This window comes from Peromyscus maniculatus, chromosome 3 (assembly GCF_049852395.1).
Source record: "Peromyscus maniculatus bairdii isolate BWxNUB_F1_BW_parent chromosome 3, HU_Pman_BW_mat_3.1, whole genome shotgun sequence".
In the NCBI taxonomy this organism is placed as follows: Eukaryota; Metazoa; Chordata; class Mammalia; order Rodentia; family Cricetidae; genus Peromyscus; species Peromyscus maniculatus.
In genome coordinates, this window is record NC_134854.1 from 70,929,035 (window position 1) to 70,952,464 (window position 23,430).

General features: G+C 41.2%; 1 protein-coding gene across 3 annotated transcripts in view; it reads left to right on the plus strand.

The window, feature by feature from the left end:
- The window catches only part of Ube3c (ubiquitin protein ligase E3C), a 112,058-nt gene that overhangs the window by 32,396 nt on the left and 56,232 nt on the right, over positions 1–23,430 (plus strand). For all 3 annotated transcript variants that reach the window (XM_006988920.4, XM_076566724.1, XM_076566725.1), the window contains exons 10-13: positions 2,606–2,793; positions 13,369–13,455; positions 17,402–17,559; positions 17,898–18,130. In XM_006988920.4, the coding sequence (XP_006988982.2) occupies positions 2,606–2,793; positions 13,369–13,455; positions 17,402–17,559; positions 17,898–18,130 (666 nt within the window). The remainder of the gene's footprint in view (positions 1–2,605; positions 2,794–13,368; positions 13,456–17,401; positions 17,560–17,897; positions 18,131–23,430) is intronic.

The following is a 23,430-nucleotide window of genomic DNA, read 5'->3' on the forward strand; positions in this document are numbered from 1 at the left end:
GTAAGCCACTATACTAGAAGTATTCTAGCTTCTCACCTTCAGTTCTACAACCAGGGGAGCAGGCAGCTCTATTAAGATAAACTGGTCAGTCTTGTCTGTATGCCCTTATTTAAAGTAATCCCAACCCCAGAATCAAGTTGATGTCTCAAGTTGCCAATAGAAATGAAAAAAGGAAATGCTGTGCTTATGGCTCAAGCAGCTTCCTCAGCATTGCCTGAGCACTTTCAGCTCCCTCTGAGAGAGGCTGGGGAAGTAAGTTGTATACAGTCTGTTTCCTATCTATGCTAAGATGTGGTATAGGCTTGTTATAGAAAGCTCTTCCTTCCTGTGAGCAGAGCTGATTTAGGAACTGAGGCATGTGTTTCCCCCTGCCTGATGACCTTTGATTACTGCTTCCATCTATAGAAAATATTAGTCCACTTGCAGTCATCCCCTTCCCATTGTTCATAATTGTTTTAGGGGATCTCTTACACAGTTTTGTGTTTTAATTCCTCTTTCTTCTGCCTTGGAGATTATTCTTCTTTAGGGTGAGAACTAATTATCCAATTATAAATAAGCCAAGAACTACTCATTTCTGGGCCAGATCTTTTGTTCTGCCCCCCCAACCCCACCCCCTACATGTGTATGGGTTGTTTTGCCTGCATGTCTATCTGTATACCACATGCATGCAGCTCCTTCAGAGGTCAGAAGAGGGTGTACATCCCCTTGGGGCTAGAGCTATTTGTGAGCCACCATGTGGGTATTGGTGATTGAACCCAGGTCCTCTGAAAGAGCAACTTGTGCTCTTAACAACTGAGCCATCTCTCCTCCAGCCCCCCTTTTTTAGATTTTTAAAGACAGGATCTTATGTGGCTCTAACTGACCTAGAACACTATATAGCCCAAGATGACCTTGCACTTACAGTCATTCTCGTGCCTCTGACTACTAAGTGCTAGGATGACAGGTGGGGACCGCCACACATAACTCTTTGCGGGGTGGAGGTGGGGTGGGGGGTGGTACAAAGTTTCACTGTATAGCCCTGGTTGGCTCCAGACTCATAGAGATCTCTGATTCTGCCTTCTGAGTGCTGTGAGTTCGAGGCCAGCCTGGTTTATAGAGCGAGATCCAGGACAGGTACCAAAACTACACAGAGAAACTCTGTCTGGAAAAAAACAAAACAAAAACAAAAAAAAAATAGAACCAGTTCTAGGATAGCCAGAGTTACACACACACACACAAAAAAAAAACCCTGTCTCAAGGAAAAAAAAAAAAGACATGATGGCAGTATGGCAGTGGAACTGAGGATGTAGTTCAGTGGTACAGTGGTAGACTGCTCTCTTGCCTAGCATGCTCCAGGCCCTGGGTTTCGTTCCTAGTGTCCCCTCTTGGGGGGGGGGGGCACCCTGGAGTAGGGATATATACGATATCTTTTTACTGAGGGGATAACTTCGGACAATTTGTCACTAATCTTGTTTATATTACTACCTTTTCTCTTCCTCTGATATCTGATAATTAATTAAGTAGAACTTAATTTGATTGTAGGAGACCTTTCTAAGGTCAAAGTTGATCTATAAGCCAGGTGTCATGGCTCACTACTAAAATAATGGAAAACTGAGGCAAGAGGATCTTAAACTTGAGCTCAAGACCACCTTGAGCTACCTATTGAGTTTGAGGGCAGCATGAACTATATATATAGGAAGACTGTGTCAGAAACCTCCTCACCAAAAACATTCACCCTCAACTCTTTTTTTTTTTTTGGTTTTTTTCGAGACAGGGTTTCTCTGTGTAGCTTTGCGCCTTTCCTGGAGCTCACTTGGTAGCCCAGGCTGGCCTCGAACTCACAGAGATCCGCCTGGCTCTGCCTCCCGAGTGCTGGGATTAAAGGCGTGCGCCACCACCGCCCGGCTCACCCTCAACTCTTTTTGACTTTTAGACTGCAAAATTATATGTATCAAAAACAGCAGGATTAGTAGAATGTTCTCAAGGTTCAAGTTTAATGGCTGGAATTTAAGGCTTTTACTTTAAGAGAGTGTTAGATTTGGTAAATTACTATAATTTGAATATTCAAGTTTTCAGATAGTTGGCAGTACTGTCACAGATGCTCATTTACACACACACACACACACACACACGTTTTCATGTACATACATCAGAAAACATGTATCTTCACTTAATACTCTAAATTAGTAAACCACATAGCATAGGTTTTATTCAGTAAATTAAACCTAGAGAAAATACCAAATTTATTATGTATTTTACATATCCTTTGAATTTTTTGTTGTCTCATAATCTAAAGTAGAAGTGTCATGAGATAATAGTCTCATTGGGTTTGTGTCTTAGTACAACTAAGAAAATGATACATGGAATGAATTTTTCTTAAGATATAAATGCCAAAATAAATGCTGTAGGTATTCATAGTTGCTGTGTTACTGTAGAGAACAAAGTGGAATGCCTGATGGTGACTGTGTTACTCGAGGAGTTAGATTACCTCAATGGGTATGTTAGAAACACTATTGGGAGGTAATGGGACGTGGCTCGTTGTTAGGGAAGGCTTGTGTTTCCTCTTCACAAAGATGTAAAGTGATTGCACTCTACTCACTCCAACTCATTTCTCTGTTGTATTTAGGAAGATGGCAGGGTCTCAGCCCCATACATAACCGAAGAATGTCTGAGAAAGCTGGATACGAAGCAGCAGACCAACACCCTGTTGAACCTGGTGTGGAGGGACTCAGCCAGTGAGGAGGTCTTCACCAGGATGGCTTCCATCTGCCACACCCTCATGGTGCAGCACCGTATGATGGTGCCCAAAGTCAGGCAGGTCTCTTGGGGTCGGTGTGCACAGGTGGGGGAGTGTGCCATCTCCCTGTGAATCATGGAGTGTGAACTGTGACCTGTTTGTCTGTTTTCTGATAAAAGAGGACAAAGGATACTGGATTCACCAAACCATTTCTAAAAAATGAGAGTCTGTTTTCCTTTTTGGAACCATTTATTATTATGTATCCTTCCTGGCCCTGAGTGTGGTATAGTAACAAATTCATTCAGCTAGCTTTGCTTACATATGTCTTGCGTATGAGTGTCTTGCATATGAATGTTTAGGCCTCAACATCCATTTTTAAAATTTTGACTCATAGCTATGTGCCAGTATGCCGAATTTCTTTTTAGGTTTTCTTCATGGTGCCTTTTTGTTTTGTTTTGTTTTGGGGTTTTTGGGGTTTTGTTTTTGTTTTTTTTTTTTGTTTTGTTTTGTTTTTTTGAGACAGGGTTTCTCTGTGTAGCTCTTGGTGCCTGTCCTGGATCTCACTCTGTAGACCAGGCTGGCCTTGAACTCACAGAGATTCTCCTGGCTCTGCCTCGAGTTTAAAGGCGTGTACCACTGCCGCCTGGCTCATGGTGCCTTTTAGTTATGTTACCTGTAGTCAGTAAAAATGAATGAATGAATGAATGAATGAATGAATGGAAGGAAGGAAGGAAGGAAGGAAGGAAGGAAGGAAGGAAGGAAGGAAGGAAGGAAGGAAGGAAGGAAGGAAAGAAGGAAGAGAGAAATGTAAGCCATGAAAGAAAGCCACCTTTTAACCGGGTAGTGGTGGTGCAGGTGGTGCAGGTGGTGCAGGTGGTGCAGGTGGTGCAGGTGGTGCAGGTGGTGCAGGTGGTGCACACCTTTAATCCCAGCACTTGGGAGGCAGATGGATCTGTAATTGTTGTCAGCAAAAAGGAATGAATGAATGAATGAATGAATGAATGAATGAATGAATGAATGGATGAGAGAGAGAAGGGGGGGGAGAGAGAGAGAGAGATGGAAATGTAAGCTATGAAAAAACTTTTAACCCGGCGATGGTGGTGCACACCTTTAATCCCAGTGCTTGGGAAGCAGATATCTTAAGTTTGAGGCCAGTCTGGCCAAGTTCCAGTACAACCAAGGCTACCCAGAGGAACCCTGTCTCAAAAACAGGAAGGAAGGAATGAAGGAAGGGAAGAAACAAAAACTAACTTTTGGGACAAAACAAAATGTGCACATTTTTAAATGCAACCTGTCACCTGGGCTCTCTGCTCTAGTGAGCCATTCATTCCTTGTAGTCAGTTGCAGTAGAGCAGGTGTGAGACCCGAAGGCTCTTCACCTTGATGGGGACACGTGATCTGTAATAGGATTCCCTTGCTTTGGATGATGAGTTTTGGACATACGAGCATTGCTGCCTTGCTTGTGCTGATTCCAAAGGTGTTTAAAGAATAAAGCAACTTGCTGTGTTGCCTTAATTTTATGAGTACAGCCCTGTTCCATCTCAGAGCAACTTATCCAGGATTTTTATTTATGTTCTAAATATAGTAGGTTTTAAAATTTAGGCTGTTTTTTGTTTTTTGTTTTTTTGCAGCTCATGAAACAACAAATGGACTTAAGGCTTTAACTGCTTTCAGTCTGTTTTTTGGTTTTGTTTTTTGAGTATTTTCTATTTTCAGAGCTGAGATTGGTGGGTTTAGTTTCTCTTTAGCGTTGACTGTCAGAATTATAAAGGGTGTGGTAGTCATTTTTATACGATAGAGATTTCTGAGAAAAGCATGGGTGTGCAGAAAAGAGACAGAGAACTCTATGTGCAGGGATACAGTTCTGCATAAAATTGGAGAAAAGGATGATAGTGTATTATTCTGTGGTTGTATAAAGAAAAATTGGTTGCATCTACAAAAACTCAGAAAAGTATTAGCTAGCTGGAATGTTCCAGAGATGGGGAGAACTCTTTTAACTGCTGTTTTATGTTGAGTTTGCCATCAAGTCACCTAAATCATCTGATTAAATTATAAGGGTGGCAGAAGTACCGTTGTGTCCAGAGATCTGAAGTTGGGAGGGAGTATCAGCAGAAACATGAGGTGTTCCAGCCTTCCATTTCCAGCAGCACTGAGTGGATCTGTGCAAGTTTGCACATGTGCTGCACTGTTGGCCTACCCAGTCTGCATAGCTGCTTCTCTTGATGTATCCAGATGGCCAACCAGGGCCCCGTTAGCTCACTCCCAGGTTTGCTGCCTTACTCAACAAACTGTACCATTTTTGATGGGCCTAGTTAGTGTATATGTCTATATATATAAGAAGTATCTGTCTGCTTCTGAATCAGGCTAGTGCTCGTAAATTAGGAAATTACTCTAACCAGGCTAACCTGATGAGTAAATGAGCTGATTAGGGAAGGCCTACACAGCTGTGGACAGCATTCAGGCAACTATATTCACTAGTTACAAGCCCAACCCATGCTCGTTTATAGAGCCCGGCGTTTAAGTACCACCTACCAGAGGGCAGAAACAAACCAGATTTAGAAGAGTTACATGCTGTTATGAGGTTATCCTTATTCTTAGTAAGTTCATTAAAGGTCTCAGTGAGGGCTGTCTAGCATTGGGAGGTTTGTTTTTATTCTGCTGCAGTCTGGCTCATAGTCTCAGTGTGTGAAACAACTGAACAGTGGCCTCTTACAAAACAGCATTGCTTTTACTGGAACTCACAAGACTGTTCCCACTACGTTGTCCTGACCTCTTTTATGGGCTCCCTTTCATAGAGAACTATATTTTCATTCTTTTTGGTGGTGGCTGGTGGTAGTTTTTTTAAATACTTGTGGGCTTATCTTGCTTAGTTTCCCTCATGGGTTCTTTTTTTGTCTCTGTTTTTACTAAACTTCACTTTTTCTATTTACCTTTATAGTTCTTCTCTTTCATCTGGTAGTACTCTTGTGTGTCGTCGTCCGTCCCCCGTGTCTCCCCCCCCCCCCCACTTTTTGAGGGGAGCGGTTTTCAAGACAGGGTTTCTCTGTGTAGCTTTGCACCTTTCCTGACTCACTCTATAGTCCAAGCTGGCCTCGAACTCACGAAGATCCACCTGCATCTGCCTCCCGAGTGCTGGGATTAAAGGCGTGTGCCACCTCTGCCCAGCAGTACTCTGGCTCTTAAATTTTGTCATTCATTTAATAACTTCCTGGAGTTCCAGACTCTTGTTGAACTGCTAGAGCCGTGTCATGTGGGACTTAACCATGCTGTCCACCAGGAATCCTCCATCTCCCAGAAACTTACTTCCTTCTTCATCCCAGTAAAAATGGGCTCATCTTTTACTTCTCTGAGCCCTGACATTGAACTACTACTATCCCCTACACAGTATAAGTATTATAAATATACTCAAATCCTCAGTCAATTAGTCAGTGTGGTTGGGGATCACTGCATAAACAGCAGATTAAAACCCTTCCTTATAGGAAGTCCATTGGACACAGTTTAAGCTGGATCTATCTTCCTCAATGAGCCCCATGCATGTTGAGTCAGCATACTTTGTCAGAGCTTCATTGTTCAGGCCATGTTTTGACAGATAGATGGCTTATCAAAACCAGAAATAGTTTCATAATCTGAAGGCTCATCTGTGGATCCCCTTTGCTTTCAGAACAATTTCATATTCTTTGCATTGTTGCCTTACAGGGTCATCTCTTCGAGCATTATCAGTTACCATTCTACCTTTACTTTTGGCTACAGAATGCTTTTGCCTAAACACCCTTAATCACTTGCTTTCTTTTTTTGATCCTGGTACTCTGTGCACCTGATCTCTGAATTCCTCTTCCTTCTTCTTTTCTACCTTAAATGGGGCTAGCATGCTCTTCATGCTCTTGGAGACTTGGCTTTTTGCTCTCTTGACTGAGCTCAAAAGCTAGCAGTAAAGTTTTGGATGTGTGTAGTAGTCAGTAAGGTTGCCTGTAGTTTTAACATTTTAAATATCTATGAGGCATCCAAGTTAGTTCTGTCTCAACATAAACTTAATTTTTCTCTAAAAACTAACAGACTGAGCCAACTTAATTGTGAGAATTCACTTTACCAATGAAACTGGGGTATCTGGCCCAATAGAGGCGTGGTTTTTCTGGGTACATGACTGCTTAAAACTGAGGAGGGGGTGTGCGTTCTCTCTCTCTCTCTCTCTCTCTCTCTCTCTCTCTCTCTCTCTCTCTCTCTCTCTCTCTCTCTCAGTGTAGCTGCTAGGATCTGAACTTAGGTTCTCTGCAAGTGCTTTTAACCTCTGAGCCATCTTTCTAGCCCTTAGGTTTTGCTCTCAACACAGGCTTGCAGATTCCCATGTAGCCCAGGTTGGCCTAGAACTTCCAATAATACTCTTTTCTCAGCTTCCCAAGTACTCCAATGTGAGATGCCACATTTAGTGTGTTTTTAGAGTCTACTCTAATAAAAAGCCAATTAGTTCCGAAGGCAAACTGTTCAAACTGGTTGTAGTTTTGGTATTGAGTTGTCAATTTAACCCAGCTATGTATTTAAAGATTTTCTTCATAGGGCAATGGTGGCGCTTGCCCTTAATCCCAGCACTCTGGAGGCAGAGGCAGATGGATCTCTGTGAGTTCAATTCGAGGCCAGCCAGGACTTTAACAGAGAAACCCTGTCTCGAAAAAGAGATTTTCGTTTATACTTCTAGTTTATCTGTGAAGGTTTTTCAGTAACTTACTCAAAATGAACTATATTTTAAATTTTTTATTGTCTCTTAGGACATTTGGGATTTATTTTTAATCTTGCATATCTCAGAAGTGAATTGTTACATATCTTATTTTAATACTTCTTTGCCAAGAAATGATACCTTCAGCAGCAAAATGCAAAGTGTGGCATTTCTACCTACATGCTAGAAGGATTGCAGATGTCTAGCTATGTTTCTAAAACCTGTAAGGCTACCCACAGAGGGTCTCAGGAGGCCAGGGATGTCTTGGGTATGAGCCATGTCTCCACTGTGTTCACCTCCGTGGCTTCATATGCCCCAGAAGCACTGGCCTGAGTTTATAAAGTCATTCCTTCCATAATTAACTTAGAGGGTTGTTACAGTGAATAAAGTATGAGTGCTTTTAATCTATCTCAGTATAGGGAAGGACAAGTCACTTCTTTACCTCTTGGAAATAGAGCTCCAAACTAAATTACCTTTAGTAATTTAATTAAAAGGTCTAATAATTTGTTTTATTATTGCCCATTGAATAAATACAAGTATTTCAAAATTAGCCTTAAATATAACTGAACTATGTAGCTATTAAAATGGTGTTTTAGAGCTGAGTGTGGTGGTGTACACCTTTAAGGCAGATCTCTCTGAGTTTGAGTTTGATGCCAGCTTGGTCTACAAACAGAGTTCCAGGACAGCCAGGGCTACACAGAGAAACCCTTTTTTGAAAAACAACAACAACAAAAAAGAGATGTTCCAGAAAGATGTTAATCTTAGAGAATTGCCATAAGATGTTTTTTGAGAAGAACATCTAGTATGAAGTATACACAAGGGTATATATTAGAGAAGATTATTAGCTCTGATTATTTCTGAATGGATGAAGTGAAATACTGCTTTTTCCTTGTTCTGTTTAGACTTTGCAATTTCAGATAAAAGCTCAAAAGAAACAAGCATTTTGAAAACATAAAATTACTATACATTTTTAAAATTTAATTTCTTGATTGATGGAGAAATAAAACAAGCAGATATGGACTATTAGGATGTTTTCATGTAGAAAGTTTGTGGGTTTTTTTCTTTTGTTTACTTATTTATTTATTTATTTATTTATTTATTTATTTATTTATTTATTTATTTATTTATTTGCGGGAAGTGGCATTTGTGTACCATGGAGTGCTTGTGGAAGTCAGAAGACAGAAAACCTTTGTCAGAGAATCAGATCTCTCCTTCCACCATGTGGGTCCTAGGGTTTAAACTCAGTTTGTCAGGCTTGGTTGGCAAGTTCTTTTATCTACTGAGCCATCTCGTTACCCATTTAAGGAATAACACTCTTGTGTTTTTAAACATCTCAGATACAAGGTATATGTATAGCTCTAATTTTCAACAGAATGACCCCCCCCCCTTTTTTTTTGAAGGTAGTACTGTAGCTCAGGCTGGCTTAGAGCTCATTGTGAAGCCTAAACTGGTATCAAACTTGATGACAGGCCTTCTGCCCCGGTGTTAGATTATAGACGTGAGCCACCAAACCCAACCCTTTTTTAAAATTGTCTTTTTCTGCTTGGTATAGTCTTTCTGAAGTAGCTTTTCATGGGTAATCATGCCAGGAGCCCGTGTGCTTAAAGGCTTAATTGGTCTCATGGGTTTTTTCAAATTTTTATTTTGTTTTGAGACAGGTTCTCACTATGTAGCCCTAGCTGGCCTAAAACTGTGTAGACCAGGCTGGCCTCAAATTTACAGAGACCCACTTGCTTCTGCCTCTCAAGTTTTGGGATTAAAAGAATGCACTGCCATGCCTAGCAACATACACGTTTTTAGTATTTTTCCTTGCTTCCCTAGGATTCTTTAAAGGTTCCCAGTATAATTTTGAGTCTCATCCAGTTGTGTTTCAATGTGGAATTTCAATGTTGATACCACTTCATCATGAACCTTTGACAGACATTTTTATGTTTATAATACTTTTGAGATGGGTAAGAGTTCCCTTTCTGATACAAGCAGATTGTGAAGGGCAGTTGTACAAAATAATCTTTTTTTAAATATTTATTTATTTATTTATTTATGTACTTTATATTTATATGGGTGTTTTGTCTGCATATACATCTGCATACCAGAAGAGGACATCGAATCCCATGAGACTACAGCTACAGATGATTGTGAGCCACCATGTGGGGTTGGGAATTGAACCCAGGTCCTCTGGAAGAGCAGCCAGTGCTTTTAACCACTGAGTCGTCTCTCCAGCCTGCAAAATAATCTTACTAGAGCCTTGCCAGTTCAAGATTTTATGATTGCTCTGTGTGGGTGCACAGGCTTGAGATCCTGATTCTTAGGCAGCTGAGGTAGGAGATCATGAGTTCTGTTGTTTTTTTGTTTTTTTTCAAATAATTTATTTGTATTTTGTGTACATTGATGTTTGCCTACGTATATGGCTGTGTGAGGTCGAATCCCCTGGAAAAGAAATTACAGACAGTTGTGAGCTGCCGTGTGCGTGTTGGGAATTGAACCCAGGTACTCTGGAAGAGCAGCCAGTGCTCTTAACCTCTGAGCCATCTCTCCAGCCCAGCAGATTTTTTGGTTTTTCGAGACAGGGTTCTCTGTGTAGTTTTGCACCTTTCCTGGAACTCCCTCTGTAGTCCAGGCTGGCCTGGAACTCACAGAGATCTGCCTGTCTCTGGTTCCTGAGTGCTGGGATTAAAGGCCTTCGCCACCACGGCCCGGCCAACCATGAGTTCTTAATCCCAGGCTAGGCTACATTGTCAAACCCTATATCAAAACAAACAGAAAATGATTTCATGTTTCTGTGTAAATGTAACACTTTTCCCTGGTTTCACTTTTTTCTCTTTCTTTCTTCCTTTCTCTCTCTCTCTCTCTCTCTCTCTCTCTCTCTCTCTCTCTCTCTCTCTCTCTTTCTCTCTTTCTCTCTTTCTCTCTCTTTCTTCTTCTTCTTTTTTTTTTTTTTTTTGAGTTGGGGTTGGCCACAAACTTTCTCTGTAGACCAGGCTGGCCTCAAACTGAGAGATCCACCTGCCTCTGCATCCCAGGTTGCTGGGATAAAAAGTGTGTGTGACACACACACACACACACACACACACACACACACACACACACACACACACACACAGAGAAAAGTGTGTGACATTACCCTACCTGGTTTCACTATTTGTTTTTCTTAATGAAATTTTTTTTGATTGTATGTGTGTGTAGTGTGTACAGTAGAGTACATGTGCCACAGTAGAGTGTGGATGCCAGAGGACAGTTCTTTGGAGAAACTTTGTTTCTCCTTCTACCTTTATAATAAGTTACAGGCATTGGACTTGGTTACCAGCCTTGTACAGCAAGCACATTTAACCACTGAGCCTTCTAACCAGCTCTGGTTTCAGGTGTTGTTTTTTTGTTTTTTTTTTTTTTTCAAATAATTTATTTGTATTTTGTGTACATTGATGTTTGCTTACGTATATGTCTGTGTGAGGTTGTCGAATCCCCTGGAAAAGAAATTACAGACAGTTGTGAGCTGCCTGTAGCTAGGTTCTTACTAGCCTAAGCTGACCTAAAACGTGCTATGTAAACCAGGTTAGCCTTGAACTCATAGAGAACTGCCTGCCTTTGCCTCCCAAATGGTGGGATTAAATGCTTGTGCTACCACACCTGACCCCAGTTTTATTTTTTTTCTTTTCTTTGTTTTTGTCTTGTTTTATTTTTGTATTATTTGTTTTTACATCCTGATTGCTGTTTCCCCTCCTTCCTCTCCTCCAAGGCCTCCCTCCCCCCAATCCACTCCTCCTCCTCCTCTGTTTCTCTTGAGAAAAGGGCAGGCCTCCCATGGATATCAACCAGCCACAGTATATCAAATTGCAATGAGACTAGGCACCTCCTCTCCTATTAGGGCTGGCCAAGGCAACCCAGTAGGAGGAAAGGGTCCTAAAAGCAGGCAACAGTGGCAGCCTCTGCTCCTGTTGTTAGGAGTCCCACAAGAAGACCAAGCTACACAACTGTAACATATATGCAGAGGCCCTAGGTCAGTCCCATGCAGACTCTCTGGTTGTCAGTTCAGACTCTGAGAACCCTTTAAGCCCAGGTTAGTTGATTCTGCCCTCCCTTTTTCTTAATGATTGTTCTCTTAAATCTCATTTTTTTTCTCTCTCTCCCCTTCTTTCTTTCGTTCTTCCTTTCTTTCCATTTATTTATTTTATGTATGAGTGCCTTTTTGAATGTATATGTGCCACATATGTGCCTTGTGCCTGAGGACAGAAGAAGGTATTAGATTCCCTGGAACTGGATTTACAGGTGATTGTGAACTGCTATGTGGGTGCTAGGAATTGAACATCAGTCCTCTGCAAAAACAGCCAAATGTTCTTTTTTTTTGGGGGGGGGGGGGGTTCGAGACAGGGTTTCTCTGTGTAGCTTTGCGCCTTTCCTGGGACTCACTTGGTAGTCCAGGCTGGCCTCGAACTCACAGAGATCCGCCTGGCTCTGCCTCCCGAGTGCTGGGATTAAAGGCGTGCGCCACCACCGCCCGGCGCAGCCAAATGTTCTTAATTGCTGAATAGCTCTCTAGCCCCTCTTAGGGCCATTCCTTATTTAAAAAAAATAAAATAAAAATTTAAAAATAGTATTCATAGTTCTGATTGTGTACTCAGAAAGTGCTAATACCGAGTAGTATGTATGAAATACTGGATTAAATACAGGAAATTAGCTCATCTACTTGGGATTTTTATGTTGAGATGCCTTGTATATCCAAGCCTTATTATTTATTTCCTCCTATGGGCTTTTAAATTAACACTCTTCTTGCAAAATGTAGTCAATTAAAACATCTTTCAATATTGTAAGTTGTGGCACTCACTCACTACCTAGTGTTTTTACTCGCCCTCACTGCTCTTTCCATGGGAGAAACAAGAGGCATCTGAAAAGTGTGTGGGCCAGTGGTTTGGTTCTGAGACATTCCAGGGAGAATTAACTCTGGGCTTGCTCTGCCACAAGCTGATGTGTGTGCTAGTTATTTGGATTCCGTGCCCCTTGCTTTGTGTTAGGCTCAGTGAATGACGGGAACAGAGGTGTCATAAAAAGGATATGTGATTAATGGATATTTAAGATAGTCTTCCCTTGTGCTGAAACTGCTTTTAGATTTTTATCTCATGATCATTCCTAATGTATCCCTATTCCATTGTGAAAATTGTTGTTTAGTTGCATTTACTTAACCAATTGGTGTTTTCCTACTTTGTTTTAAAGTGTGTCTAGTAAATCACATTCCTGTTTTTTCCATCATCATTAGCTTGTGTTTTTGTTGGTTTCATCTCACATACAGGGGGTTGATTTTTTTTTTTTCAGGTTTAAATTCTTGGTTTTTTGTTTTGTTTTGTTTTTGTTTCTGAGACAAGGCCTCATATAGCCCAGGCTGGTCTTGAACATATGTTATGTAGCCAAGACTGGCCTTAAACACTTGGCTGGCCTTAGACATTTGGTCTTCCTTTTTCTGTTTCCTAACTGCTGGCATAAAAGTCTATGCCACTGCATTGAGCAAATTTAAATTAATATTATTGTATTTTAGTAAGCCTTATTGTGGGGAGGGCAGCCTAAGCTTAAGTGAAAGCAGCCATGAATCCTTGGGGCTGATGGTTCTAGGACTCAGTCTCAGGGCAGTAACAGTAGATGAGAGCCAGACCTTCCTGCAGCTGGGGCACATGTTTTTTTTCAGTTTCTTTACCAAGGGTCCTGTGTCAGACATGAGCTTTTGTAGTATTAATATGAGTGTTCTAAATTGTATACTGTCTTTAGTTTTCAGAGCTTTATTAGGAGGGGAAGGGAGGGAGGGGAAAAGGAGACCAGGCCTGGAGAGAGAGAAAGATGGTGGGAGGCGGGGAGCAGAGCAGAGTGAGTTTGTGTACTGTCTACTGCATAGTTGTATAGCTTTGTTTTTTTAAGTTATGATTTGAGTGAATAATTTCTTTCTTTTTCTGTTTCTCTGCAGGCTTCTCTACAGTTTAGCCTTTAACGCCAGATTTTTGAGGCACCTTTGGTTTCTCATCTCTTCAATGACAACACAGATGATTACAGGGTATGTGCTACACAGGTTTACAGATTGAGCCTAAGGGCATGGAAAGTGGCAGCTTAAAGAAAGTGTTGTAAGAGTATTTTAAATTACTGCTTACACTTGTTCTGTCATGTTAGAAAATTGTATTCTGAATGGCCTCAGTTACACACACACACACACACACACACACACACAGAGAGAGAGAGAGAGAGAGAGAGAGAGAGAGAGAGAGAGAGAGAGAGAGAGAGAGAGAGAAATTAGTGCCTAATTTTACAATTACCTTATTTCAGTTACCTTATTTGTAAACTTTATTAGAATGTGGCTTTATCCGAAGGGAAATTTGTTTTTAAGATCTCAGACATTGGGGTTTTTCTCTGAAAATTGTATTTCATTTTATGTGTGGGGATGTTTTACCTGCATGTATATCTATATAATACATGTATGGTTGGTGCCTGTGGAGGTCAGAAGAGGGTATTGAATCCCCTGAGACTGGACTAGTAGTTGTGAGCTGCCATGTGGGTGCTGGGAATCGAACCCTAGTTCTCTGGAAGAGCAGCCAGTGCTCTTAACTGCTGAACCATCTCTTCAATTCCTGCTCTGCTCCTGTTTTTGGTTTTTTGTTTTGTTTTGTTTTATTTTGTTTTAATAAAGCAAAAAACTAACCAAGTCTCACTGTGCAGCTAGCCTGGCTTGGAATTTACCAGTCCTGCCTCAGCTTCTGGAGTACATCCAGAAAACCTCTTCTTAGTGGTAGGGAAACTTCCTTTCATGTGTAGTATTACACTCTGAACTACTTGGATGTTTTTCATTGAGCCTTAATGATTCTTACATGAATAGAGAGTTTTTCTCAGCCCACTGTGATTGATGACTGTCATGAAGGCCGAGTGATTTATCTCATATCAACAGATGAAAGACACCTAGATTAGATTCATACTTAGAAAATTGAATATAAAAGGTTTGGATGCATTTTAATACCCTCATGTGACCTTGACTTTCAAGAACAACAGTTTACTTAAGGCAAGAGGAGATTGGAGATCATTAGGACAGGAAATTACCATTGACCTGTAAGTACCCCAGCTTAGCAACATAGATAAATGCTATGGTCTGCCTGATAAATTGCCTGTTTGTTTATGACATTTGTCTTTTGGTGAGGAAATGGAGTCATGATGTGTGAAAGAAAAATGATAATGTTAATTATATTAAATTACTAATACTATTTTACAGTGGATAAAGCTATATGGGTTTTTTAAAAGCAATTTTAAAGGTAGTTGAGATTTTGGAGTTTCTTGTTACTTGTTTACTTTATTAAATTCCAGGAACATAAACAATGTATTAATATAGTCCTACTTAACATCTCATCATACTACTTTTGGGAATAAAATTAAAAATGAAACACCTAATTTTTCTGAAAGTAACAGTGAATTTAGTTGGAGAATAGTCTCACAGCAAGACTAGGTCAGCAGGGAGACCTGGGAGCCTGTCTCATTGTCTCATCAGGTAACCAAGAGGTTCCAGGCCCAACTGAGATGCAGCCTGTACCTCACCCCAGGCCCACAAGTCTAGGAGTGGGGTGGGTAGATATTTTGCAAGGCTTGGGTGTTTTTTTTTTTTTTTTTTTTTTTTTTCTCTCGAGACAGGGTTTCTCTGTGTAGCCTTGGCTGTCCTGGAAGTCACTTTGTAGACCAGGCTGGCCTTGAACTCAGAGATCCACCTGCCTCTGCCTCCCAAGTGCTGGGATTAAAGGTGTGCACCACCACTTGTCTCAAGACTTGTTTTGATTCAAGTGTGTTCTTTCCAGTATTTCCCATCAAAATGAGACAGTTTAGTTTCTGACTTACTGAAGCTAAAGCAACCGACAGCCAGCATATAGCACCTCTACCAATGACTACTTTTCTTGTGGTCACTGCACTGTCCACAGAGGCCCCCCAGGGCATCCTTAGCATCCATTCAGCAGGAAAAGTTGAAAACTCTTCAATGGAGGGAGGGAGTAGTCTCCACAGAGAGGTGCAAATCCTTATTCTGAGGGTGGATACAGATGGCAGGGATTCATCTGAAGTCTGTAATCCAACCAGCTTTTGATGTCCTACCCGTCACATTAAATTATAGACTTTTTATATTTGCTTCCATGTCTCTTGAGATTGACCTAATTTCAGAAGGATAATTGAGTCTGTGTTTATAACAGTAAGAATGGCCTGTTTTTCATTTGTCCCTGGCCTGAGAGTCCACTGGTGCACTGGTGACTCTTACTTCCAAGTTCCATTTTCCATCATTCAGGTGAGAGTGATTAACTTCTTTTGCTCACCTCATGGAATTAAGGAGAAAACAAATAAGTTAATATTGGATAGCAGCCTTAGTCATCTACCTGAGTGATCCTGCAGTTGCTTATGGTAATGTAAGGACCAGGATTCACAATTGGAGTGATTCTTCAGTGCTGGCTCAGCACTGCTTAAATGTAGGATACACTGGCTACTCAGCAACTGTTAACACTTGCTGGGCCTTGTTCCCTTCAAAAGCATATGCTCCTTGGTTTGATGTGATTTTTGTGGCTCTGCATTGATGGGCTAGTGAGCTAAAGGGTACTAACCATTATCTTTACTAGTATCAACAAAATAAATGGTAGTGAATTAATTACTTTTGTGTGTGCCAAGGAAATTTTTGTGGGTGGCCTTGTGGCACAATAAGGACTCTCTCGGAAAGTGGAGGCTAAGACCTGTTCTCATGGGACTGGGCAGGGGAAGAAACCACTATTGTGCGTGTTTAAGTCAGCCCCCAACTTTCCTGACTGGTAGTGAAGTAGGACAGTGTATCTGTCTGCATGGGTGCAATGCCCAAGGAGGCTGGAAGAGGGCATCAGATCCCCTGTGACTAGAGTTAACGAGATTATTGTGACCTGCATAGAGTTCCTGTTCTCATTCTAGATCCCCTGAAGGCAGTACCATGCAAATTCAGAGTCCCATCTTCATCTCCCTCACCCCCCAAGAAACATACCTCCAACCCCACCCCCTGTAAGAACTAGAAGACTTCTACTCTTCCATCATGCATGTGTGGTGTCAGTTTCTTGGTCTTCACTCCTGCTCCTGTCTTTAAAATGTAACTTTTAGGAGCTGGGCATGGTGGGGCACAGCTTTGATCCCAGCACTCCGGAGCCAGAGGCAGGTGAATATCAGTGAGTTTGAGGCCATCCTAGTCTACAAAATGAGTTCCAGTACTATCAGGGGTGTCACACAGAGAAACCCTGTCTTGAAAAACAAACAAAAAAAAACTTTTGTGGAAAAGATCCCCAGAGAGGCAAGAAGGTGTAATGTAATCCCATGAGGTGACTCGAAAGTCTCCATTATAGAAGGCACATGATGTTTGTTTGTTTCGAAAGAACTAGCCATGTTTCCATATGACAGACTTCTATTAGAAAAAAAGGAACAGATCACAGCTTATGATAGGTAGTAGAGACACAGAGTTTTCTACAGACCCATTCTTGTGACAGGCAAGGAAGCCACTTATAAACATGGACAGGAGAAACAAGGTACTGAGAGGCCTGGAAGCTGTGATTCCTGAAGGTTCTAATTCAGCTTCAATGTAGAACTGTTATAACCCTTCCTGAAAGCAGGGGACGAGGTAAAGTGTTCTGTGCTGCCACAGACATTGGCCTTTGTTAAATGGAAGTTTGGGAAGAGAGGGTAGTTCTCCATGCAGGAACCGAATCTTCAGCAAAAACTCTCCAGGACTTTGGCTTGGGACTAGTCTGCTCTCAGTAGCTGCCTAGTCCTGTGGGTGGCAGAAACAGGGACCCATCAAACATGTTCATCTGGTTACTAACTTGTGTTGTCTCAGGGAGGGACCTTTCTTTCCTTTAAGTAGTTTGATTGTTGATGTAAATTTATTTTCTTTCACTGAATATATTTATCTGTTATCTTAATTCCTAAGCTAAAACTTACCTTGAAATACCATTTTGTTTCTGCTTCCCCTGCTTTAGATCTATGGTGCCGTTGCTTCAGGTGATATCAAGGGGTTCACCCATGTCTTTTGAAGACTCTAGTCGGATCATCCCACTCTTCTATCTCTTCAGCTCCTTGTTCAGTCATTCACTGATTTCCATACATGACAATGAATTTTTTGGTGATCCCATAGAAGGTGAGAGGGCTTTTCTGTTTTGTAAAGATTTATTTATTATTTATTATGTATATAGCATGTATGACTGCATGCCAGAAGAGGGCACCAGATCTCATTACAGGTGGTTGTGAGCCACCATGTGGTTGCTGGGAATTGAACTCAGGACCTCTGGAAGAGCAGCCAGTGCTCTTAACCTCTGAGCCATCTCTCCAGCCCCGGTGAGAGTTTTGAAAAATGGGTTTGCTGCTGGTGTCAGTGCCTGTCAGTTTGAAAGAGGCTTTTTTTTTTTTTTTTTTCTCCCTTACTGTGTATATTGATTTAAAAAAAAAAGAACCTGGTGGAAAATTGGGTTGTTTCAGTTGTAGGTCAGAGACAATCATCCATGATGCCTTTCACTCTGGAGGAGCTAATCCTGCTGTCTCGATGCCTTCGGGATGCCTGCTTGGGGATCATCAAGCTAGCATATCCGGAAACAAAGCCAGAAGTTCGGGAAGAATATGTCACTGCATTTCAGAGTATTGGGGTCACTACTAATTCTGAGATGCAACAGTGCATACAAATGGAGCAGAAGCGATGGGTTCAGTTGTTCAAGGTATGTGGCGTGTGGGAGAATGAGTCCAGCACAGACTTGTTTCTGCTTAGTTCCTTTCAGAAGAGTAGAAACGTGGAGGTTGATTTTGGACATAATTTTAACTTACAAAACTTTTAAAGAAAAGCCGTATCTTTATTTTATAACTGCTTTTGGGCTGGTGGTCTTTGCTTTGGGGCTGGTGAAGTGGCTCAGTAGGTAAAGGCTTTGTGCCAAGCCTTGAGACCTGAGCTGAGTCCTGAATCACACACAGTAAAAAGAGGGCGCTGACTCCCAAACATTGTCTTCTACCTTACACATAAGTGCTACAGCACAAGATGAAAAAGGGGGAGGAGGGAGGGAGAAGACAGGAGGGAGGGGAAACTGCAGTTGGTATGTAAAAATAAATGAAAAAATTGTTATTTAAATAAAATTTTAAAGAGGAAAATGGAAAAAAGATAAGTAAAAACCTTGCTTTCACAGTTAATACATGTGTAAAATGTCTTAAGACTTTCTTTGACAGGCTGAAGTAGTAATAAGAAATTTTAAATATTTCCACTTTTATTTTTCACTAAAAGATCTTTTTGGTAGTAAAAATTATTTTTGAATAATTTTTTTTGAATATCTTTTGTAAAATGGAATCATAAAGGTAGAATTCGTCTTAGTTCTTGATGCATACTATGTATAAATTACTCTAGAATGTGTTCATTTCTCATCATGGAGAAAAAGAAGTTCTGGGGTACCATGGATGGCATGCTGGCAGGAGACCACTACTGACTTGGAGTGGGGAAAAAAAGAGCAGGAAAAGGGTGCTTGACTCTGACCCCCATGCAATTTCTGCTGCAAACACATCTAGTCAGCTAAAATGGCTCGTTAAAGGAGTGAGAGCAGAAGAAATGCATCTTCCAAATTGAATGCTAGATTTACAGGCCCTTTAGTACCAGCGACCTCTCGCACACTAATGTTCCATGAGAGTCATCAGCTGTCCCTTCAGGTCTTTTATCACTGCTTTTGTCAAGCTATCTATTTAATTGAAAGAAGTTAATTGAATGAAAATGATCAACTAAGCTTGTATTAATATTGCTAATGGAACTTTCTTCTTGGCCATGTTTGGAGAAAGATGTCAAGCTAGACTTTAGGAAAGACCCATTAATGCTTGCACTTAACCTGATGGGCTAATTAAGGACTGCTTATTCATCCTACAAGTCCATGAGAGTCTCTCTGTAGCCCATTCTGCCTGATTTTACAACACATTTCACTTAGAAGCATAAGCATTAGCAGCAGTGAAAGTAACTGATAATGTTTTGATTGCGTGAATACAGGGCTAATGCATCATTGAATTAATAATTTGTGCAGATTGATGTAATACATGTTTGCACAATTTATTTTAATCACCTCTCTGTGCATTTGTAAGTAAACTTTAAAAGTTGCCTGCTGTGCCCTTCCTTGAAGGTGGGGTATTTTGTACCTTTTCTAGGTTATAAATAAGCTACCTCACCTACTTCAAACTTGGAATGCTTGTATGAGCGTTCATGGATTTAGGCCATATGGTAGCATGTATGTTTTCTTGTCTATGTAATTAATTAAGCTCTGGGATCTTTGCTAGTAACCCTTCTGTGGGACACCGGGTTTTGTGTACACTGGAAGATAACTTCACTGTTTCACAGTTTCTACTGGGTGTTTTATAATTTCATATGATAGTCTTATCTTTGGGGCTTAGGAATATCTGAATTTAATAATGCTCCATGAGATATTTTTCACTCTGACCCTATTTTGTTCTGCTTAAACATTAAATAAAAATTTTGTGGAGCCAAGTGTAGTGATGCATGCTAGTAATCCCAGATCTCAAGTTGCTGAGGCAGAATGATTACAAGCAGGGGCCAGCCTGGGTTATATTGAGTCCAAGGTGAATTAAGCAAGACCCTGTCTCAAACACACTCCTCTCAAATTTAGGTCATTGTTCACTCTGTGTACTTGAACCTGACCCAGTGAAGAGAAACAAAATCGTGCTTGATATGTCTTTGTATCTGGCTACCACATTTAATGGGCCTTATCAAAGGCAGTGTGTCAGGGAGGTAGGCACATCTGTATGCATTGCCGCAAAGAGAGCAGAGAGTGCTGTGGTAGATGATTTTGCTTTCTTGATGTATGTGTAAGTGAAAGAGAGATTGAACCCAGGGCTTTGTACATGCTAGGTAAGCATTCTACCATTGAGCTACATACAAAATCTTAATAGTTTGCTTTTCTTTTTGATATGGGATTGGTTTAGGTTTGAAATTGTGTTTTAACAATGACCTTTGGCCTTAAATGGAATTAAATAGGGAGTTGTCATGGTATTGATTCTGTGTGGGAGATGTTAAATGTTGTCCCTTTACAGAGCCAGCCATGTTCTCCTGAAAGTACCAAAATAAAATGTCAGCACCATTTATGTATATTACTATATCAAATTAGAGTAGAAATATTCGTAATAAAACCAACCAAAGGAGGTGAAAGCATTTGCCATTGATTTTTGGCTCTCTGTTGACTGACAGAGTTGCAAGCACCGAGACCTGACTTTGTCCTTCAGTGCAGCCATTTTCATTCTTCAGTCAGAGATGATCCTCTTGAATTAATTTGAGTGAGAGGCTCTGTTGGCTGGTCACAGAACATAGAATTTAAGTGCTTAGAGTCATCTTTACTTGTCACTGTAGGAATTGAGGTTGGTTCCCAAGTTCTGCTTCAACATTGTTAAAACAGATCATGCATTTATCAGCTTTATGTAAACTTCTTTTTGAAGTGTAATTTATGGTTATAATCACTTTGACCCTGTGAAGAGGCAGTAATTCTGCTTGATATGTCTTTGTATCTGGCTACCACATTTAATGGGCCTTATCAAAGGCAGTGTATCTGGGAGGTAGGCACACATCTGTATGCATTGCCACAAAAAGCAGAGAGTGCTGTGGTAGATGATTCTCTCTTGATTGTCAGTTTGTATTTTCCACTTGAAAGAAAAAACTACACTGGGTGTGGTGGTAAGCCTGGTACATCCCAGTACCGGGAGAGAAGGCTGGCTTGCTCATAGGACATAGAAAAACAAAGCTGAAACTTGGCTGTTAGCTCCCTTTCTGCTGACTAGTCCTCATACTGTAGACCTAGTCAAAAGCCCATGTCTAAGGAAATCTTATGCCATAATGGAAAAGCTACTGTTGTTCTTTGCTAACTGAACATGTTACCTTCTAAATATATGCCTATAGAATAGTGCTGCTGTCAGCTTTGGTCAGAAAAGCTTCTCTTTGCAGTGATGAGCGATTACTGCAGAGACTCACAACTGGCCAAATTACTGAGAATAAATGACCCATAAATGGGACATCTATATCTGTCTTAGTGATTGTATTGCTGTGAAGAGATACTATGACCACAGCGTCTCTTATAAAGGAAACCATTTAATTTGGGGCTGACTTATAGTTCAGAGGTTTAATCAGTCCATTATCATCATGGTGGGAAGCGTGGCAGCATGTAAGCATGTGACATGGTGCTGAAGAAGTAACTGAGAGTTCTATGTCCAGTTCTGAATGCGGTGGGAAAAGAGGTTGACACTGGGCCTGGCTTGAGCATCTGAAGCCTCAAAGCCTGCCCATAGTGACACACTCCCTCCAATAAGGCTATACCTCCTAATAGTGCCACTCCCTATGGGCCTATTTTTATTCAAATCACTACAATATCCAAGGCTATGGAACATAATGGAAGAATGGTCAGAAAGAATACAAGAATTAGAGGAAGGGAATAGGTGTGGAATACTGACTTCTGGCATGACATGGCTGCTGCACTCTTGAACTCACAGCAGCTAACTTTACAGTGTTAGATCCTTCAGTAGCCTGTCATTGAAATTCGAGGAGCTCCTGAGATAAGATTTAAGATGTGCAGTTAATGAGAGAGTAGCAGAAATTTTCTTCAGTAATACAGCCACTGGGAAGGTGCTCAGGATTCTGTAATCAAACTCACCTGTGCTCCTGATAATAACTATAACAGATCTTATTGGTGTTATGCCCAGATCATGGGGACCCCCAAAAGATGACCACAGAGACCGAATCCTGTATGTAAAAGCAAAGAGCCTTTATTTTCAAGCTCGGAGCTTGGACTCTCTGTCCGACACAGCAGTGAGCAGAGAGCCCAGAGCCCAGGTAGGGTGGGCTTTTTATCATAGCAGAGGTTGGGTGAGGGGATTTCCAGGGTTCAGGACCCTCCCTGATTGGCTGACATTTGTCTAGGGTATAGGGAATGTTTGGAATGTCAGGTATTTCCTCTTAGATGCAGGCCCCACTGAGTGGGGTCAGCTTATGGCTTTTCCTAGGTCCAGGTGATGCCTGCCAGAAGCTGTGTCTGGGCCTCTAAGCCTGTCATGGCAGCTGTGTGGTCAGGCTGTTTGCCCCGCCCCCCTGCACAACTAGGATGCTCACTTGAGAAGATGTGAAAGGAGTAGGGATAAGGAATTGGGGTGGGGGAGACTAAGGAGGAGATGAATGTGCTTGAAGTATTATGTGTATTATGAAATGTCATAAATAAAACTCAGTTTTAGCAAGGCGGTGGTGGCACACACCTTTAATCCCAGCACTCTGGAGGCAGGGCCAGACGGATCTCTGTGAGTTCGAGGCCAGCCTGGTTTATAGAGCGAGATCCAGGACAGGCACCAAAACTACACAGAGAAACCCTCCCTCAAAAAAAAAAAAAAAACAACCAAAAAAAAACAGTTTTGCTGGGCATGGTGGTGCAGTAATCCCAGCACTAGAGATGCAGAGGCAGGTAGATCTCCGTGAGTTCAAGGCCAGCCTGGTCTACAAAGAGAGTTCCAGGACAGGCTCCAAAGCTACACAGAGAAACCCTGTCTCAAAAAAACAAACAAAACCCAACAACCCAGCTTTATTTGAATTAATGCATACTAATTTCAGAAACATTATGAAGATGTGGCTTAGTAAGTAGACTGTTGGTCTAGCATGAACAAGCTTTGGTTCTGTCCCCATTACCAAAGAAAAAAGACAGAGAAAACAACAACACAAATTTTTAACCAAGTAAATGGATGCAGCACAGTGTCCTGGCTGCAATCCTGATGTGCATTTTTCACCAGGAGTCCCAGAGGGGTAGACCTGTGTCCTGTTCTTTCAAAGCTAGGCCTGTTCTTATTATTGAGGGTTGGCTTGGGGGCTAATTGAAATGAATACTTAAGGAAACAATTTTGTGGTATTTCAGACATGTAACAAAGTTGTGACTCTCAAAATACACCATCTTTAACAAGTGATAGCAGAGGGCAGCTCACACCTAGCATTCCAAGCCTTCACCATTGATTCCTT